Source organism: Sinocyclocheilus anshuiensis, unplaced genomic scaffold, assembly GCF_001515605.1.
Source record: "Sinocyclocheilus anshuiensis isolate Anshui unplaced genomic scaffold, SAMN03320099.WGS_v1.1 scaffold54, whole genome shotgun sequence".
In the NCBI taxonomy this organism is placed as follows: Eukaryota; Metazoa; Chordata; class Actinopteri; order Cypriniformes; family Cyprinidae; genus Sinocyclocheilus; species Sinocyclocheilus anshuiensis.
The window spans coordinates 1,098,857-1,115,349 of record NW_015547654.1 but is presented as its reverse complement, the minus strand read 5'-3'; the positions used below and the strand labels follow the sequence as shown (position 1 = coordinate 1,115,349).

At 38.7% G+C, this 16,493-nt stretch overlaps 2 protein-coding genes across 3 annotated transcripts in view; both read right to left on the bottom strand.

Annotated features, from left to right (window-relative positions):
• znf704 (zinc finger protein 704) overlaps positions 1–7,604 on the bottom strand; it is a 49,758-nt gene extending 42,154 nt beyond the window's left edge. For both annotated transcript variants that reach the window (XM_016504340.1, XM_016504341.1), the window contains exons 1-2: positions 7,057–7,604; positions 294–523 (exon numbers count right to left, since the gene is read on the bottom strand). In XM_016504340.1, coding sequence (XP_016359826.1) covers positions 294–523; positions 7,057–7,302 — 476 coding nt within the window. In that variant the 5' untranslated portion in view covers positions 7,303–7,604. The remainder of the gene's footprint in view (positions 1–293; positions 524–7,056) is intronic.
• Positions 7,605–10,973: 3,369 nt separating this feature from the next.
• The window catches only part of pag1 (phosphoprotein membrane anchor with glycosphingolipid microdomains 1), a 56,693-nt gene continuing 51,173 nt past the window's right edge, over positions 10,974–16,493 (bottom strand). Inside the window, exons 7-8 of the mRNA XM_016504339.1 lie at positions 13,760–13,816; positions 10,974–13,622 (exon numbers count right to left, since the gene is read on the bottom strand). Of these exons, the coding sequence (XP_016359825.1) occupies positions 13,308–13,622; positions 13,760–13,816 (372 nt within the window). The 3' untranslated portion in view covers positions 10,974–13,307. The remainder of the gene's footprint in view (positions 13,623–13,759; positions 13,817–16,493) is intronic.

Below are 16,493 nucleotides of genomic sequence, written 5' to 3'. Positions count from 1 at the left end.
AAATATTTCAGTAGATTCTGAAAAAGAAAAAAAAAAATCACTTTTTGTCCAAACATCACTTTTGCTCAAAAATATTCTATAATTAAATAAGACTGGATCCATCCATTTATGAAAAAATCCATGTATGCAACTTTATAGAAAAAAAAAACTGATAATGTGAAAACCAACATCTCACCTGCACTACAGTCTAGTTCTTATTTACAACATGAAAATGAAAAATGAAGTAAACAATAACACATCATTCCTTCAGTTCTCATCTGTGCCTGTAGGGGGCGCTCATCCCGCAGCCTTACCTGGCTTGTGGTACGTCGATGCTGGAAGAGACCACCTTGCGTTTTTGTTCCAGCAGAGAAACAGAGCGGGTGTGATCTTTCTCTGGCTCTAGTGCCCGGCCCGTTCGCTTGTGCTCCAACACCCTTGGCTCCTCTGTGCTCTCCGGGCTGAGGGAGGGCGCCTCTCCTCTCTGCATGCCCCCATTCTGGCCCTGCGTGGGCCCGTCCCGCTGGCCACCATTACAGGTGCTCTGCAGAGAAAAACACATTTGAGTTTCTTCAGTCTTAACTGTGTTAATAGTCTCTCCAAGTGGCTCCCGTCAATGAAACCCTATTTACACCTACGGGGGCCTTTAATGGTATATAGACCCCTGCCGCGAGGCTTGTTTGCTTGCAATCACGGAGCATTAGGCTGTATTTAAGCTGCTGGTAATTAATGCACCGGTCAATACAAACACCTGAAAAATGCTTTGGATGGAGAAATCCTATTCGCTCATCTGCAGGCTCGTTTGTTTATAAGATCTCTGCGCTGCTGACAAAAGAAAACTAAATCCCCCACGCTCTGCCATTTCCCCCTTAGCACAACAAGCCACCATCCGTGACCACACTAATGCAGAGACGAGCAGCTTTTCCTCTTGTACGTCTCATCTGCACAGCAGCCGTAGACTTTTCTATTGCACTGCGACTAAAGCTGCGGTACACTAAACCACATGCTACAGAGAGGGCAAACAGGGGCCAAGACGACGTACATCACTGTATGCACCAACGGAGAGCATGATCTCCGCAACAGTGAGCGGCGTGCAATCCAGACCATTATCTTGCCGTAATGCGATTAGTTTGACTGGGGAGTCAAAGTTAACTGAAGTTAAAAATAAAATGGATGGCTACCTGGATACCTGCCTCAATACCGGTCCAAGAAACTCTGCTGATAAGGGCTAAAAAAGGTAAATAAAACAACATACAAAACGGAATTTTACCTTACTAGTAGTGAAGTGTGGTATTTTAATAAGAGTATCTTTTTATTTATGTGCCAACTGTCATTATTTACTCACGCTCATGTTGTTCCAAACCTGTATGACTTTCTTTCTTCTGTGGACGCAAAAGGAGACATTTTGGAGAATGTGCTGGCTGCTCTTTTCCATACAATAACAATAAATTAGGATTAAGCTTTTAAGCTTTAAAAAGAAGGATATGAAAGCACCATAAAATGTATCACAAACATGGTCTATATAACTTATGCATGATATTCCAAAACCTCTGCAGCCAAACAATAAGCTCTGGATGAAAAACTAGGGACGCACAATAGGTTATCATCAGCCAATATTAGAGATTTTATATGTATTTACTAGATTTTCATATTATTGATTATAAAATTGGATATGTAATTATGAATATAATTTTCCTTAGTTTTCATGTTGGTGTTATCTAACACTCACTTAAAAGTTTACATTTAAAAATGCTAAACATTTAATAACACTGTAAAATGTCTAGCAAATCTCAAAATAAATATCCAATATAATGTTGTGATGTCTAAATTCACTTCAAGCGTTTAAAATGTATGATTTTAGTCTGTGTTCTTTTTATTTATTTTAGACAATACTGTAGAAATGTAATATCTGCCATTCATCAGCTTAGTATCTGTATCAGGCAGAATTTTACTAATGGTGCTTCATTGAAAAACAGACTAAAAGAGTGAATGCTGACAGAATTTTCATTTTTTGGGGTTAACTCTTTCTTTAAACCTCCCATAGGTTAGGAATAATGCTATTTCATGAACAAGATGAATGCCAGGCTTTGGCGTATTTTCATGAGATGAACAGATTTGTTAAAGTGGTATCATGTTGTGCAAGACTTTCAAGCGTCAAATCAAAACTGCACAGTTGACAAGTTCAAATTTAAATTTCACACACTATTAAGTCTTTCTCTCTGAAGATAAAAAACAAACACCCTTGCTTTGTGTGCTTGTTTTTTTTAACGACCACAGCTTTCTCACCTCATGTAGAGCACAGACTCCAAACTGATCAAATATGGGTTACAATTCATGTGCCAGTCAAACTATTCAAATGAGATCTTATTTTTGCTAAAGAGTTAGAGGATTTTAATCAATTTAGCCCTGTAAGGCCCACTGTTGTAATATTTCAACATCAGTTTTAGCTTGACTAAAATAAAGCAGCTCATGTTTTTTTTTCTCCAAGACCACATTTACACAACTAATGGGTCCTATTCTTCAGCCTTGCAATGCTATTGGATGCTAGATTTTAAAAATAGGCCTATTTACCTGGCCATAAACTCACACAACCTGCGAACCAACCTGGATAAATCTACATTCAAGTAAGTAAAATGCCTAAAATATTTTTTTCTGTGATTATTAATATGTGTAGATCATGTAGATATTAAGGTATTGTTGAATGCATTGATCATTTTAGATTTTGACCTTGTTATGTCAGTGTTGTAATTTTGCAACGTTGGGTTAAAGGGGTCAAAATTTGCCTGTGCACCTTGCACATTACATGGATGAATTGTACTTCTCATCTGTTCCATGTAAAAAAGAATACTAATAGAAACATACTGTTTTTGATCATTCACAAGTTTTAAATGGCTTTTTTGTTACCATTTTGAGATTCAATCAAGATTTTATGATTATTAATTGATAAGTTCAAGTTGAAGAATAAATTATTAAATAATTTGAAAGTATTCGTGTAACAATATTTTAAACTATCTGTATCTTAAAATGTACTTAACTGGCCCTTTGCTTGTTTGCCCAAATATCTGCTTGCTGCATGAGGGACAGGTGATAATATTCTGGAATATGGGGAGTATACTATTAGCATGATAAGTAAAGGGCACAATAAGCTATCAGACAGTATTGTCAATTCTGTGGAATGTGTGAATTCTGTGAATGGGTGAATTCTTTAAAAGTATGTTTGGGATCAATTTGCACTGATAATTTTAGCCTGGAAAATAATCATTGTTTTTTTCCATTTCAGAATGCCACCAGCCAAGAAAGACCGTCTCATCATATGTGTATGATATATCACTGATGCTGTCCAAAATGAGAACTGTGACTTTGAGATGGACTGTGATACAAGAGAAGAAAGTTTTAAAGTCAAGTCATTTAGAATATTTTAAAGCTTTCATTCAGTTCATCAGGTTTTGATGAACATCAAAAAACACATTTTTTATAATAAATGTTTTTTTTTTTTCATAAAAATGAGACTTATTTTATCATTATTGTGTGATTATTAGTGTGTATACATATTAGGGTTGGGCGATGTCTACCAAATTGGCATTGGACGATGTCTACAGTGAAACATCGTGATGGATGATGACATCGGGGGGCGGGGTTAGGGGGTGTGCCCGAAGCGTGAATCCGTTTGCAGAAAGGCACGGAAAACAAATAACGCATTCTAAGGAGCCACCAAATGTACATGGTTAGCCACTTGCTAGCGGTAGACTGTTACATTACAGTACATGAAAGTTCACTTACCACATACACAGAGTAAGGAGAGATGACTGATAGGACAATGGCGAATGATTTGCAGATACTGAGCACCACTGACAAATATCGAATCTTGTAAAATGTGTGGTAGGTACTGCCGCTCCGTAGTATAGAGTCCGTGTGATCGCGAATCTCGAAAGTGAAAGTGAAAGTAAAATGAGAGCACGCATTCGATAGCGGTTTCAATGCCCTGCATATTAGTAGCGGCTCCCTGATGCCTGCAATTTATATACAGTAATTACCCAACGATATAATTGCAAGAGAAAGTATTGAAATATTTTTTTTATCCTCCCATCTCGTAAGCTATTTATTCCCTTTAGGGGTTCCGTAGCACACTTCATTTCCTTTCCGAACACAGAATTGGGATGCGGCGGATTGTGGTGGGTATGGGGGGGGGTAGATCACGATGCCGGCTCAACATCGTGATGTCTGTCAGCCATCGGCGATGGCATCGTTTATCGGCCCAACCCTAATACATATATAGATTACTGTAATGGGGTTACAGAAGCATTTCACCCAGAACCTTTAGATGTTCTCTACATTTGTTCAGACAGTGAGTAAAATCACTGAAATTCTGCTACCCAAAGAGCTCAACGTTGCAATATTACAACATTTCACTAAAAACTGACTAAAATGTAAAAACACATATTACTGTATTAGAGGCCTCCTACAACAACATTTAAAAGGTGAAATAATTTTTTCACAGGTTTTTTCTGTTTGGGTCTTCTAGGGTTAAACAGATCTCGACTAATCTAATAACAGCATTAATGCACAGATGAGCACTCAAAATTAATTATCTACAAATGATTTATTTATATTTGAATATTCACAAAAAACAAACAAACACACAATGCACGTTCACACGTGAGATGCTGCACTTTAAGGTTTGAGATATCCACTGTAAAAGGAATTATGACGCTCTTCGTAAAACCATAACAAAAATGTTTAAAGCTTGCATCTATTATAACCAAATAATCAACCATTTCATGTGAATAAAATGTAAACCAGCAACAAAGCCTTGGTGCATAAAGAGCTTGTTAAACTGTTAGACAGCCCATGTGTGTTAATCAAATTTTGATATTAAGCAGTGGAAACAACAGGGGAACGAAAACAATCCAGTCCGCCTTTGTCTGGAAATGCCACACTGTAACGCACTTAACGCGAAGCCCCTCCTTACTATGCAAGTCAACAAGTGGCATTCCCCCAAGCCGAATGGCACTCGTTTGGGAATCCAGGCGCCTTGCCAAAGCCCCATATTCTATGAGCATGACCCTCTGTAGAGCTCCGTTTTGCTGCCGTTATGGAGCAGCTGCTCCGGGACCATTAGCCCCCACTTTAGTTTCACATCCCTCCTTGCTTGAATTGCTAACATCTTAACTTTTTCCCCATCATATGTCACCAGAGAACATGTCAGCATGTGATGTATATAATAGTTGCTCAAATAAAAAGTGGCACTGATTAAAAATTAAATGGATGTCTGATTGGTAGTGCAGATTACAAAATCACTGAAGCATATCAGTTGCCACACTTGCCAAAAACAAGCACATGCAAACATTTAATGTACACCAGCAAACAAATAAAACGTTTATGCAAATATAGCATGCAGATTTGAGCAGGTATTATTCTAATTTATTTTTAATGATTTCCATGCAAAATCTACAAATCAAAATCTTGCAGCTCTGGCTGTAAAATAATGAAATAGAGCTGGTGCCGTTCTTGTCATTTTGACCCTCTTTGTTTTGATATGGCACCTCAGGCTGTATAACTTGATGACTGCAATTAGGTCATTATAAAAAAAAAACGTGTATTTTGCAATTACGTGCAAGCAACGCACTCAGCCTAGTGTGCAATCACGCGGAGTTCAGTGAATAAAATGAGCTTGATCTGAGCATTAACTAAATATCAAAAGACACGAATAAAAACACGATCATTGCACTAGCAATGAATGTCGAAAACACACTAAAAGCACTAAGAAAGAGCCGGTTGCAGAGGAGAGATGGAGGCTGTTGTACGTGCCCGCACACAAATGCTTCTGTGGCGCGTGAATGCTGCAGAGCGTGTTTGTTTGCCACTGTTATCCACCCACTAAACTCAGATAAACAGCGGCTTGCACAGCCCTACATGGCTACAGACCTCGACGAAAACGGCCACAAATGAAACAAAACAAGTCTAATTTACGACAATAATTTTAATCTACTCGGTCGGGGAAACTTTGTTTGTCTATATGCGGTTTAGTCACATTTTATCACGCGATTGTGCGATAGTTTAATTACATCAATTTAGTCGGTGTTTCCAGCACCGCTATTTTGCATCTTTCTGTCGCTTTGTGTTCGCTGAATGCAATGAACACCGCGCGAGATGACCGATTCTCGAACAAATTACTCGTATGAACCGGTTCTTTTTAGTGAAAAGATTCACGAAGCAGAAGAGTTGAGCTCACGAGCGAGTTAGCGATTTGAGTCATATAGTGAATCATTCAGAGCCGTCACTGAGTTCACAAATGACTCCCTCGAACGCGAGTCATTTTTCGTTAATGTCTATTGTAATACATTAATCAATAAAAAAAATCTGTATGTTACAAGAAAAGTAAGATAACTGTTTAATGAAATACACATGTAAAGCTGATTCGCGCTAAAGGGAGAACGTTGGTAAGAATGCAAGATGAGGGACATTCCCCCCTAAATATTACTAAAAAAAATACCGTGATATTTATATTACATAAATACAGACATAAGTGACATAATTTCAAACACACAGTTATACTAAATAAACCTAGAAAATATCCGAATCATTTTAGCACTTTTTGTGACCAAAGCACCATTTTTTTAGTTAGACCCTTTATCACAACACAGTGACCGTTAAATGAACTCCACTTCGAAAGTTAAAAATTAAAGATGATATGCAATCAAAGCACATTTTAAATTCATATCCACTTCACAGTCTTTTGCAACTGTGTTCCCATCCAACAATGGAGAGACCAAAAGTGTCAGAGTTTAATGCACTAGATGGTGAGCATGGACACCGGCGATTCTGAACGACCATTTGCATCAAGCAATTGTAGAATTTTGCAACTAAAAACTAATTTGGCCCCAAAATGTTTCATTTGATGGGCCAACGACTCCCCAGTAGCATCAGCATCATTACTGCAATACATAGCCTATTCTCACACGTTCAGATGAGAACAATTTGGACCATCAAACATACAATCTCTCAATGCACTGTAAACAAGACTGTGTGCGACAAGCAGCACAACAACAACAAGCCCAGCTGACCACACACGCAAACCTTCAAGCTCGACTTCAGCGGCGCTTTCGCAGTCATCTGTGCAATCTCTTCCTCCGAGTACTCTTTCAAGATCCCGTCTTGCATGAGCACCGTGTACACGTTGCGCCGATGGCCGGTCGAAGCATCTCTGTTGTCTTGTTTGACAGCCTGGATCACTCCCGTGAGCGGAGCCGCGTCTCCCGTTAAACCCGGCGCGTAAACGCGGCTCCCAATGACCGAGCGCTTCACCAGCCGCCGCGTATGCATAGTTGATTATAACAATGAAATGCGCAAATAAAAATTACTTCTTTGCACGGCAATGTCGCTTTAAAAACAAGAAATGTCACGCTGACAAAACCCGAACGGACTGACCGTCATAACGGGCCGAACATGCGAATAATGCGACATTACCACTGATCTGGACCGCATCCACATATATCACCGGCGCGAGCAGTGAACCGTTACAACATGCAAATGAGCTACGCTTGATAACTTCTCTGTCCGTCTGACCGAAGCACCGACCGGCAACCGATATATTTCTTCTGTCGACCAGCTTGTTTTGCTTGCCGTTCCCTTATAGCTGACGGATTGTGGTAAAACACGGCGCGGAGCGGCAGTTTTGGATCGATAAACACGATGTATTTTTCACAATACACACAGCGGGCATTTATGTGATAAATCACCGAGGAGCGGACCACAAGAAATTTGATTCATATTATAATATAAATGAGCGTCTCCAGTGTCGAGGGTGCTGGTTTAATAGCTAGTTTTCACCCCATATCGCCGTAAATCCGGTTTCGTGTGAGAAAGACTCCATTCCGGAAAATCCATCCGGGTTTTCTAGAGCCACTGGCTCTACCGGCGGAATGTCGCCTGTAAACATGTGCGCTCGCGCAGCCAGTGTGCGTTCTGATTGGCTGGCGGCACACACGCCTCCACGCGCTCGCGCTCGCCTTCTCCTGCAGTTTCCCTCCAAACACAAGCGACGACGGGCGCTGCTGCGATTAAAACAATGACGCACGGATGGGAAGAGGAGAGTCTTTGAGTAGTTATTATTTAGGTAGGCCGGTCAATCTGCATAACATTAATAACAGTGATGACAATATCCCGGCAAAGCAGGGTCATAGGCGTCTGTGTGTGACCCGGCGAGAATGATTGACAGGCGGCAGGGATTCCCGAGGGACCTCTGTGGCGGGATCTGTCGGTAGTCGAATATAACTGTTTATGGAAAATCACTCATGCTCGTCGTCACATACCAAAACATAAACTTGTCCGACTCTGAACATAATGCAAATGTTTAAACGTGATTTGTTATGTTGAGGAAGGAAATGCTGTTGACATATTTCTATTTTTGACGTCTTAAAGGGATAGTTCACCCAAAAATGGGGATCTTCTGTTAGTCATCCTCGTGTTGTTCCAAACCTGTTTCTTTCTTCCACAGAACACAACAGGATAACAGTCTCACTATTAACATGATGATTATTTCTGGCTGCACTATTCCTTTAATGCATGCTTAAATGATCTTAAATACCAAATGTAATAGCGACCTTTAAGAAAATTATACTATATATCCACCTTATTCTTCAACGCGGAAGTAAGCCGTTTTCTGTGAATGTGCGAGATTTCCGGTTCATTAGCTGCCTTAGGGAAATAACGAGAAGAATAACAAAGTGCAGTAAATGGTAAAACTGTTTGCACTACAAGCCAGTGTGTTCATAATTAAGATAATACATTAAAATAATATGGAAAGACACCAATTTGCAATATAAAGCAGCAAAAAGAGCTGTTTTGCACAGCTAAAAATAGCTGGACGCAGATGAGACTGGAAGCCAGACACATTAAATTTACAAATGGCTGCGACCGCTCTTACGGTAAAAATCAAGTGGATAGTGTAAATGTATTATGTAATCTAGACATTCTACATGTTGTCACCGCTTCACTGCCATTCACAACTCTTCTCCTCATAGGATGTCCATTGGATTTGCTCTTCAGAATCTTGTCTGAAGTAGTAGGTCATTCATGTGCTTTTCACCTTATGTTTTCTAAATAATGTGAATTTGGACTAATATTTTGAGATACTGTTTAGGCATATTCGGGCAGAGAAAAAAAAAACTTTATAATTCAGACTAACATTATGTTAGTCTTTTAAAATGTAAAATTATGACAAATAATATCAGTCTAATTTAGGCTACTGTCAGTCACAAACTCACAAACTTGAACACAGTGAAAGTAACAGTATATCCCAGAGACCTCAGTCTCTTTCTTACTTTGACCACGCACTGAAATAACTTTCAAGCAGACACATGGAAACAATCACTGTTACAATCCATTTTTTTAATGTAATGTTTACTAGTAAACTTTACTAACGTTTAAATTTCACTTTTATGTATTTTACATTTATTCAAAGTGACTTAGAGAGCATTCAGACAATACATTTTATCAGCACATGCTAAAATTATGAAATTACTAGTAATAAATACTGTAAGTAGATTAGTTAGTAGATTTAGTTTTTCATTTAAAGGGGTCATATGATGCGATTTCAAGTTTTCCTTTCTCTTTGGAGTGTTACAAGCTGATTGTGAATAGATAAGATCCCTGAAGTTGCAAAGACTAAAGTCTCAAAACCAAAGAGATATTCTTTATCAAAGTTAAGACTGCCACGCCCCCCTAAAACGGCTCGTTCTAACACGCCCCCACATATCTACCTCACTATGTGGAAATATTTGCATAATGCCGCCCAAATGTGCACGCAAAGAAAGAAGGCGTGGTTTCAGTAACCGCAGTTAGTGTTGAAGCAGCCATGTCAGGGAGACGCTGTGTGTTTCTAGGCGAAAGCAAAAGCACTTTATTTGGCCTTCCGGAAGTAGATGCATTTAGGATACTTTAAGATGAGCTACTTACAACAGAACAGCAATGCATTTGATGGAGAGAGAGAGAGAGAGAAAGAGAGCGAGAGAGAGAGCGAGAGAAAGAGATAGAGCGAGAGAAAGAGAGCGAGCGAGAGAAAGAGAAAGTGAGAGAAAGCGTGAGAGAAAGAGAAAGTGAGAGAAAGCGTGAGAGAGAGTTCTGTTACACCAAATACACAAAATAATGATCTTTAAAAAAGCATCATATGACCCCTTTAAAACACAGTAAAAAATTTTTTTTTTTCTGTTGTTGATAAAAGTTGTTTTTATGTCAAAATAGTAGAAATAATAGTAGTAGATGTAGCATACTGACTCAGAGATCATGTTATTACAGTTTTAAGTGTGTAATTTGAATCGATTACATTTAAAAGTAATCCACCTGCTTGTGTGCATTATATATAAGCCTTAATTTAACAATTTTACCTTTGTGTATGGTTAAGCACAAACATGTGCATGTTGTATATGCATGTCAGTGTGAGTTCTGAATCGATTGTAGCATTGATCAAAGAACCGCACTCCTTGCATAGCCTCTCAAAGTATAATATAATTACTGTGTGCTTGTGGGCATGATTCGCTTATAACAAACTGTCTATAGGAATAACCCCTTAAGGCATGGCTGAAAAGATTTAATCTTTTAACAAATAATTTATCCTTATGAAGTGAAAATAAAAAAATCTATTCAATGCACTTGTTTGCTGCTGCTCCCTTATGGAGTACTTGCATTGAAAATGCATGTTGCTTTGACCACAGATTCAATCAATACCTGGCTGGACAGTGAAATATGTTCTTAAATCCCCTAATACCAGTGCACTGACATGATAATAAAACCGCCTTATCGAAGGTTGTTTTTCTACACTTGAGAACTTAGTTTATTAGGATGTATTGGCAGATTAAATATCAAGAGATTATTGTGCTTTTGTGCACTAAGCCAGTAGAAATGTCCTTTCTTGTCATAAGATTGCCATGATGCAATGATGCTAATATTATATATATATTGAATAAACATGTACACACATTATATTATTAGTCCAGCATGACTATTTGTTTAATAAGCAAATACCACAATATGATTATGATGAAATAAACAAATGTAAAATCCATTCTTATTTACAACTTAATACCCAAAATTTGGTTAGAGGGAGAAACCAAATATTCAATGTTTCACCATGATATTAAATAAAACAAGAATCTTCTTAATATGGAACCTGTACCAACACGACGTACCATTACAAGCAAACACGGACAACATTTGGACTCCATCCACAGTCCTTAATTAAACCTCACATTTTAAATACATATTCCTGTTATTAGTCTTTTAAATGTTAATAAAACTCCTTTAAACTTTCTTTACTTAAAAATGCATCTAGAAAACAGCATGTATTCCACTGACTCTTAAAGCTTCATTAGTTCCTCAATATACAAACTACAAGTTCCACATGCTGTCATTTGAGAGCTGCTGCCAATTATTACAGAACTATACTTAAACATTGACAATTTAATAGATCATAAAAGTCTTTTGAATATTTACAAGTGTCTCTTGGCATGAAGTTGTCCCATGCAGCGTCTGGATGCGCTATGCGTTTTTGATTATACTGCTACATGAATGTAAAAGCAACTAAATGCATACCTGATAATAAAGTACATAAGCTGCCAGGCAAAGCTGCAGTGTGGCAGTACCATGATGTCTCTTTTCTCCTGTGCTTTTCAGCCTTTTGAAATGTTGCGTACCTATTACATGTAAAAACCAAACAATATTTGAAATATATAATGTATCTGACACTCAATCAATACAATAAAAAATATTACACATACATATTGATAACATAGCTCAATTACATCACAAGTGGCAATAAGTGAACAATTGAAAGGATGTGAACTCACACCAGCAATAAATAGCCAACTTTTCATTAATACCCTTTTAGTACACTCATAAATGAGTGTGCTTAACTTTGCGTACCTAAAAGGTCACTTCCTCACCAGAGCCTGTGATTTGACACACTGAATATAAAACATTTTAAACGGCTCAGAATGATGGCAACATTTAAATGTTCCTCTTTTATATTTCGATATGCCTTATGTGAACATCGCTTGCTTACTACTTGTGAAAGTAAATGCTCCAGCAGTTCTGAATGATTAAAATGAGTGTAGTTCCTTAATGGACTGAGCTGAGCGGTCTGCTGTTGACTCGATCTGATTGGTTCTCTTCTTGGGGTTATATAAGGACACAACTCTGTCAGTTGCTCAACTAGTATCATGTGAAAACAGGCAGACAGAGTGGAGCTCGCAGCTGGTGCAGCATGCAAACGCATGGAAACCACTAGTACACATTATGAATAAAATGTTTCTCGTAAGAGCACAGCCATTGGTGTCACTTTGTTTTGAAAAGTGGTGGAGACTTGGGAAGGGGGTTACACAGATGTGCTGCTTATTATGTCACAAAACGGTGAAGGCTTAGCTCATGTATATTAATTAGGATATGCAAACATAATTAAACACGATCTTTTGCTGTATGTACAGATCACGTGTGAAGTAGCATATTTTATATAGAATCTGAAATAACATTAGCATTATACATTTTTATCATTTAAACTAATTTCAGTCACATTTGTGTTGCTATGTTCTCAATGCAGCAGTTATTCTTGCTTATATTTATACATGTGTTAATGTTTAATCTTTGGTCTAGCAAAAAGTATTCCTTTGTGTATAAGAGGTTTCAGGCTCTAATTCGCCCTAATGTAACACTTTATTTTAATAAACCATAATTACAGCTGTACATTAGTGGATATCAGTAGTGGGGACGCATTTGTTAGCATTTTGTTTTGTGATTTCACTAGAACGGGAACGAGCCGTGGAAAGCGATTAGAGCCGACGTGTGTATTGGAGAGCAACAGCCATCGTTGCCCACATCAACTGCCCAGAAAACATTAAAAATAACAAATGCTCTGAAAACTCCAGCTCAACAAATGGAGATGCCATCTCTGTATTAGATGCATCCCTACTGCAAGCTATTTCATAATGTGTGGGGACAAATTTGGCAAAGTGGTGGGAATATATCCGTCATAAATGATGCCAATGAGGGGCACCTAAGGGGCAACTTGGGTTTGTGGTACCCAAATATTCACATGAAAAGCATAACAAACCCTCTTCTGAGCAACTCTAGAGTGTTTCATTTCCTGTGCTGGGTCACAGGTCTGAATGAACCCTTTCATTTATAATATTCAAAAACAATGCGCTGCATAAATGCTATGCTCAAGAACATTCAATCAGGAAAGGTTAAGTGCATTATACTCGTGATACCACCCCAACTTCCACTTCTAAACCTCAGAGAAGTGATTTCTCAGTGTCCACAGTCCTTTACATGGGTGGTCAGAGATGAGAGATGTCCCCGTTGAGACCCAGTTCCCCCACACTCTCGTAGTCAGGTTCCACTATCCCATTGCCCTGATGAGCCTCTTCAGATGCTTTGGAGATATTGATGGTCTCGTACCCAGGGTCTGCATTCTCTGTAAGTCCCTCCGGAGGCTGGGAGCCAAGAGCCATTGGGTATTCATCCCCAACCGTGGCGTAAAGATCACTGGAAGTCGACTCCGGCACCATTCCCTTGATTTCTCCAATGCTGCTGTAGTCATTCTCAGTTTCCTTTATAGAATTCTTCACTACATTGGAGTACATGTCTGATAACTGGAATTGGAAATGTAACAGAGAATAAGACATCTTTACTCCACAGACTTGGTTCAGTGCAATATTAATATGCAAATATTATTAATTATTGCAAAGACTTCAAGTTTATCTTTACAAGATGCTGACGCTGAGCCTACCTCACTGTCCGGAGACACGTTGTCCTGAAGCTCTGGAGTTGTCAGCGGCGAGTGTAACTGTTGGACAATGATTGAAACAAGACCATTAGTTAAAAACGCGTCATATTTAATCAGTTTAAACATACAGCAGCATAGGAAATGGCTCACTTCAGCTGACACATGCTAGTGTCAAAGACTGACTGATGCAAAAACTAAGCCACTCATTCATTACTTAAGAGTTACTGATTGAAATCAAATGTATAGTTCCTCTCCTAGCAAGAGAGGTTATATATTTACAAAGAGAATCAATAACTGAGTCATTAATTAACAAAGTAAATCCTACAGAAGAGCAATAGCAGACACCTTGGCTGTTGGAGAAGAATATCAATCCCTGTCGCAGTCACCTCACTGACAGACAGATTACAGTTAAGTGGGAAATTTGCTATAACCAATTCAAGATTAATCCTTAGATGTTTTAGTGCCAACATTTCAAGCCTGTTTTGATGAAGCCATCTCATCCCTTGAACTTGAGGTGTGCTTTGCTTTGATATAATTGCGCAGAATGTGCATCAGGGACTCGCCAGATGTGCTTTGATATTGGTTTAATTAGCAAAGCAATTAATTTAATAGCCCATCCGTGTGGCTCCGCAAAAACACCCCTGACCTCATCACAACTAACAAATGTCTCTTACAATAGGGCTTATCTGCTAATTCACTCTTGCCTTTGTCTCTATCCAGCCCTCTATATTAATTAAAGCGTCTCTTCCATTGATTTGCCCATATAAGAAATGAATAATTATCGGAAGCGTTTAAAACGCACCGCAACGTCATCACACAGACAGTCACAAAGATTAGGGTTGTGTGTGAAGACATCATTACAGACACATACACCCATATATATGTATTTGCATGAAATATATATTAAATAACATATTTATTCATACTTAACTGTTATATCACTCATGTCAAAACTTTATATATATATATATATATATATATATATATATTCCAAGACAATTCACTGATATTACTATGAATGGGAGAAAGTGAAATGTGCAATATGGTGGAATAAGTCTGCCTTATAAATAAAAGAATCAGATGCTGATTGGTAAAGTCATTGCATCATAGCAGTTGTTGTAAGAAGCTCCAGTTCCCATAAAAACAATCTGCACTGGACTGCACATGCACATTTGCTATATATTGCTTTTTAACACTATTTGAGCATAAGAAACAACACTTATGGGACAGTTCATGTCAGTTTTTATTGCTGACTTGAAATATGTTATCTACATGTCAGTTTGGCAAGCTATTTCTTCATTCAAGTACGTAGAAGTTGGTCTTGCATGTCCGAAATAGCTGCCTGGAGGCGTTGCAAATATGGCCGCAGAGTGAACTGACTTTCCTTAAAAGGGACTTTTGACTACACCCACAAACACCTGCATAGAGACCTGAAGTAGACCAAGCTGAATAAAAATGTAATTTATTATCGCCAAATTTTGCGTAGTACTGAGGTGGAATGCAATGACTGGTGGATCCGTTTGCAGTGCCCTTCTTACTGAACACATGCATTCCCCAATGGCTGAATACCCTGTGAAGTTCACATTAGATCATACCCTGACTGTGACAGGATGCTGACAGTATGGCCCGGGCATGAAGCAATGGCCTGTAGCTCTGCGCTCAATGGTGTCGATTAGTATTTGCTTTTACACAGTTGTCAGCATGTGCCCACGCATTTTTGACAAGGCATCAGGCTAACAATAAAAGTCCTTCCCTTTAGCAGGAGACTTCTGAGTGTTGATGTGCTGAAATCACAGTTTATCAAAGACAGCTGCCCTCAGTCCGTCACGCTAGCATAGTGACAGTGGCACCAATGCATAATGACACACATGGCATTCCACTCAAGCCAGGCTTGCGTGCTTCCCTCAAATAACCAAACATACAGTGCAGTCCACACCGTGAACTAATGAGGCAATGTGTCCAATGTGCGTGCATGTGTTACAACATGCACTTGTCCGTTCGGGCATCCCAGCTTTAACTGAATGATTCTCTTGGTCAAACACAGACTGATGTACCTGTAAACACATGCTCTGCCGTCTCATTCATCATGAGGGTGAGCTGTCAGACATTGGACAGCTGGAACGCTCTGATCCCTATGTGCATATGTGACCGATAAGATGAATTACTGCAGCCCCATTACACGTCTACATCAGGCCACAGCGACTAGGATTTGGATTGATAGGTGTCAAGTTTAAACCAATGGTGTAGTAGGAGACACTTTAACCCAAAGGGTGCAAGTAAGCGCCAAGAGTGCCAGTGCCAAATCCAGTGGCCAATCTGGAATCATTAAACACATTTACAGAAATGTTGGGCAAAATTGGCTCTGCATTGGCCCCCTAAACTCTGCTGGTTTTGAATCAGTAACTATTTGACATCAGAAGCCCAAGGGGTGGCAAGTTTTTACATTTCTTTTGGCAAATATGATGCAAAACAAAACTTAATTGCTTACTAGTAGCATTCAGATTGGTTCAGTTGGTGAACATCCCATTCCCATGTACTGTATGTTGTGTCAATCCGACTAAAATGTCAAATATCAATGTGGATACTAATTGCTTGATTGTAATTTTATTTGTTTGATGCATTTTCAGTGTTGGGAAGGTTACTTTGGAAATGTAATAGGTTTCAGACTACAGGTTACCCTATTTAAAATGTAATAAGTAGTGTAACTATTTCAATTACTTTATTAAAGTAATGTAAC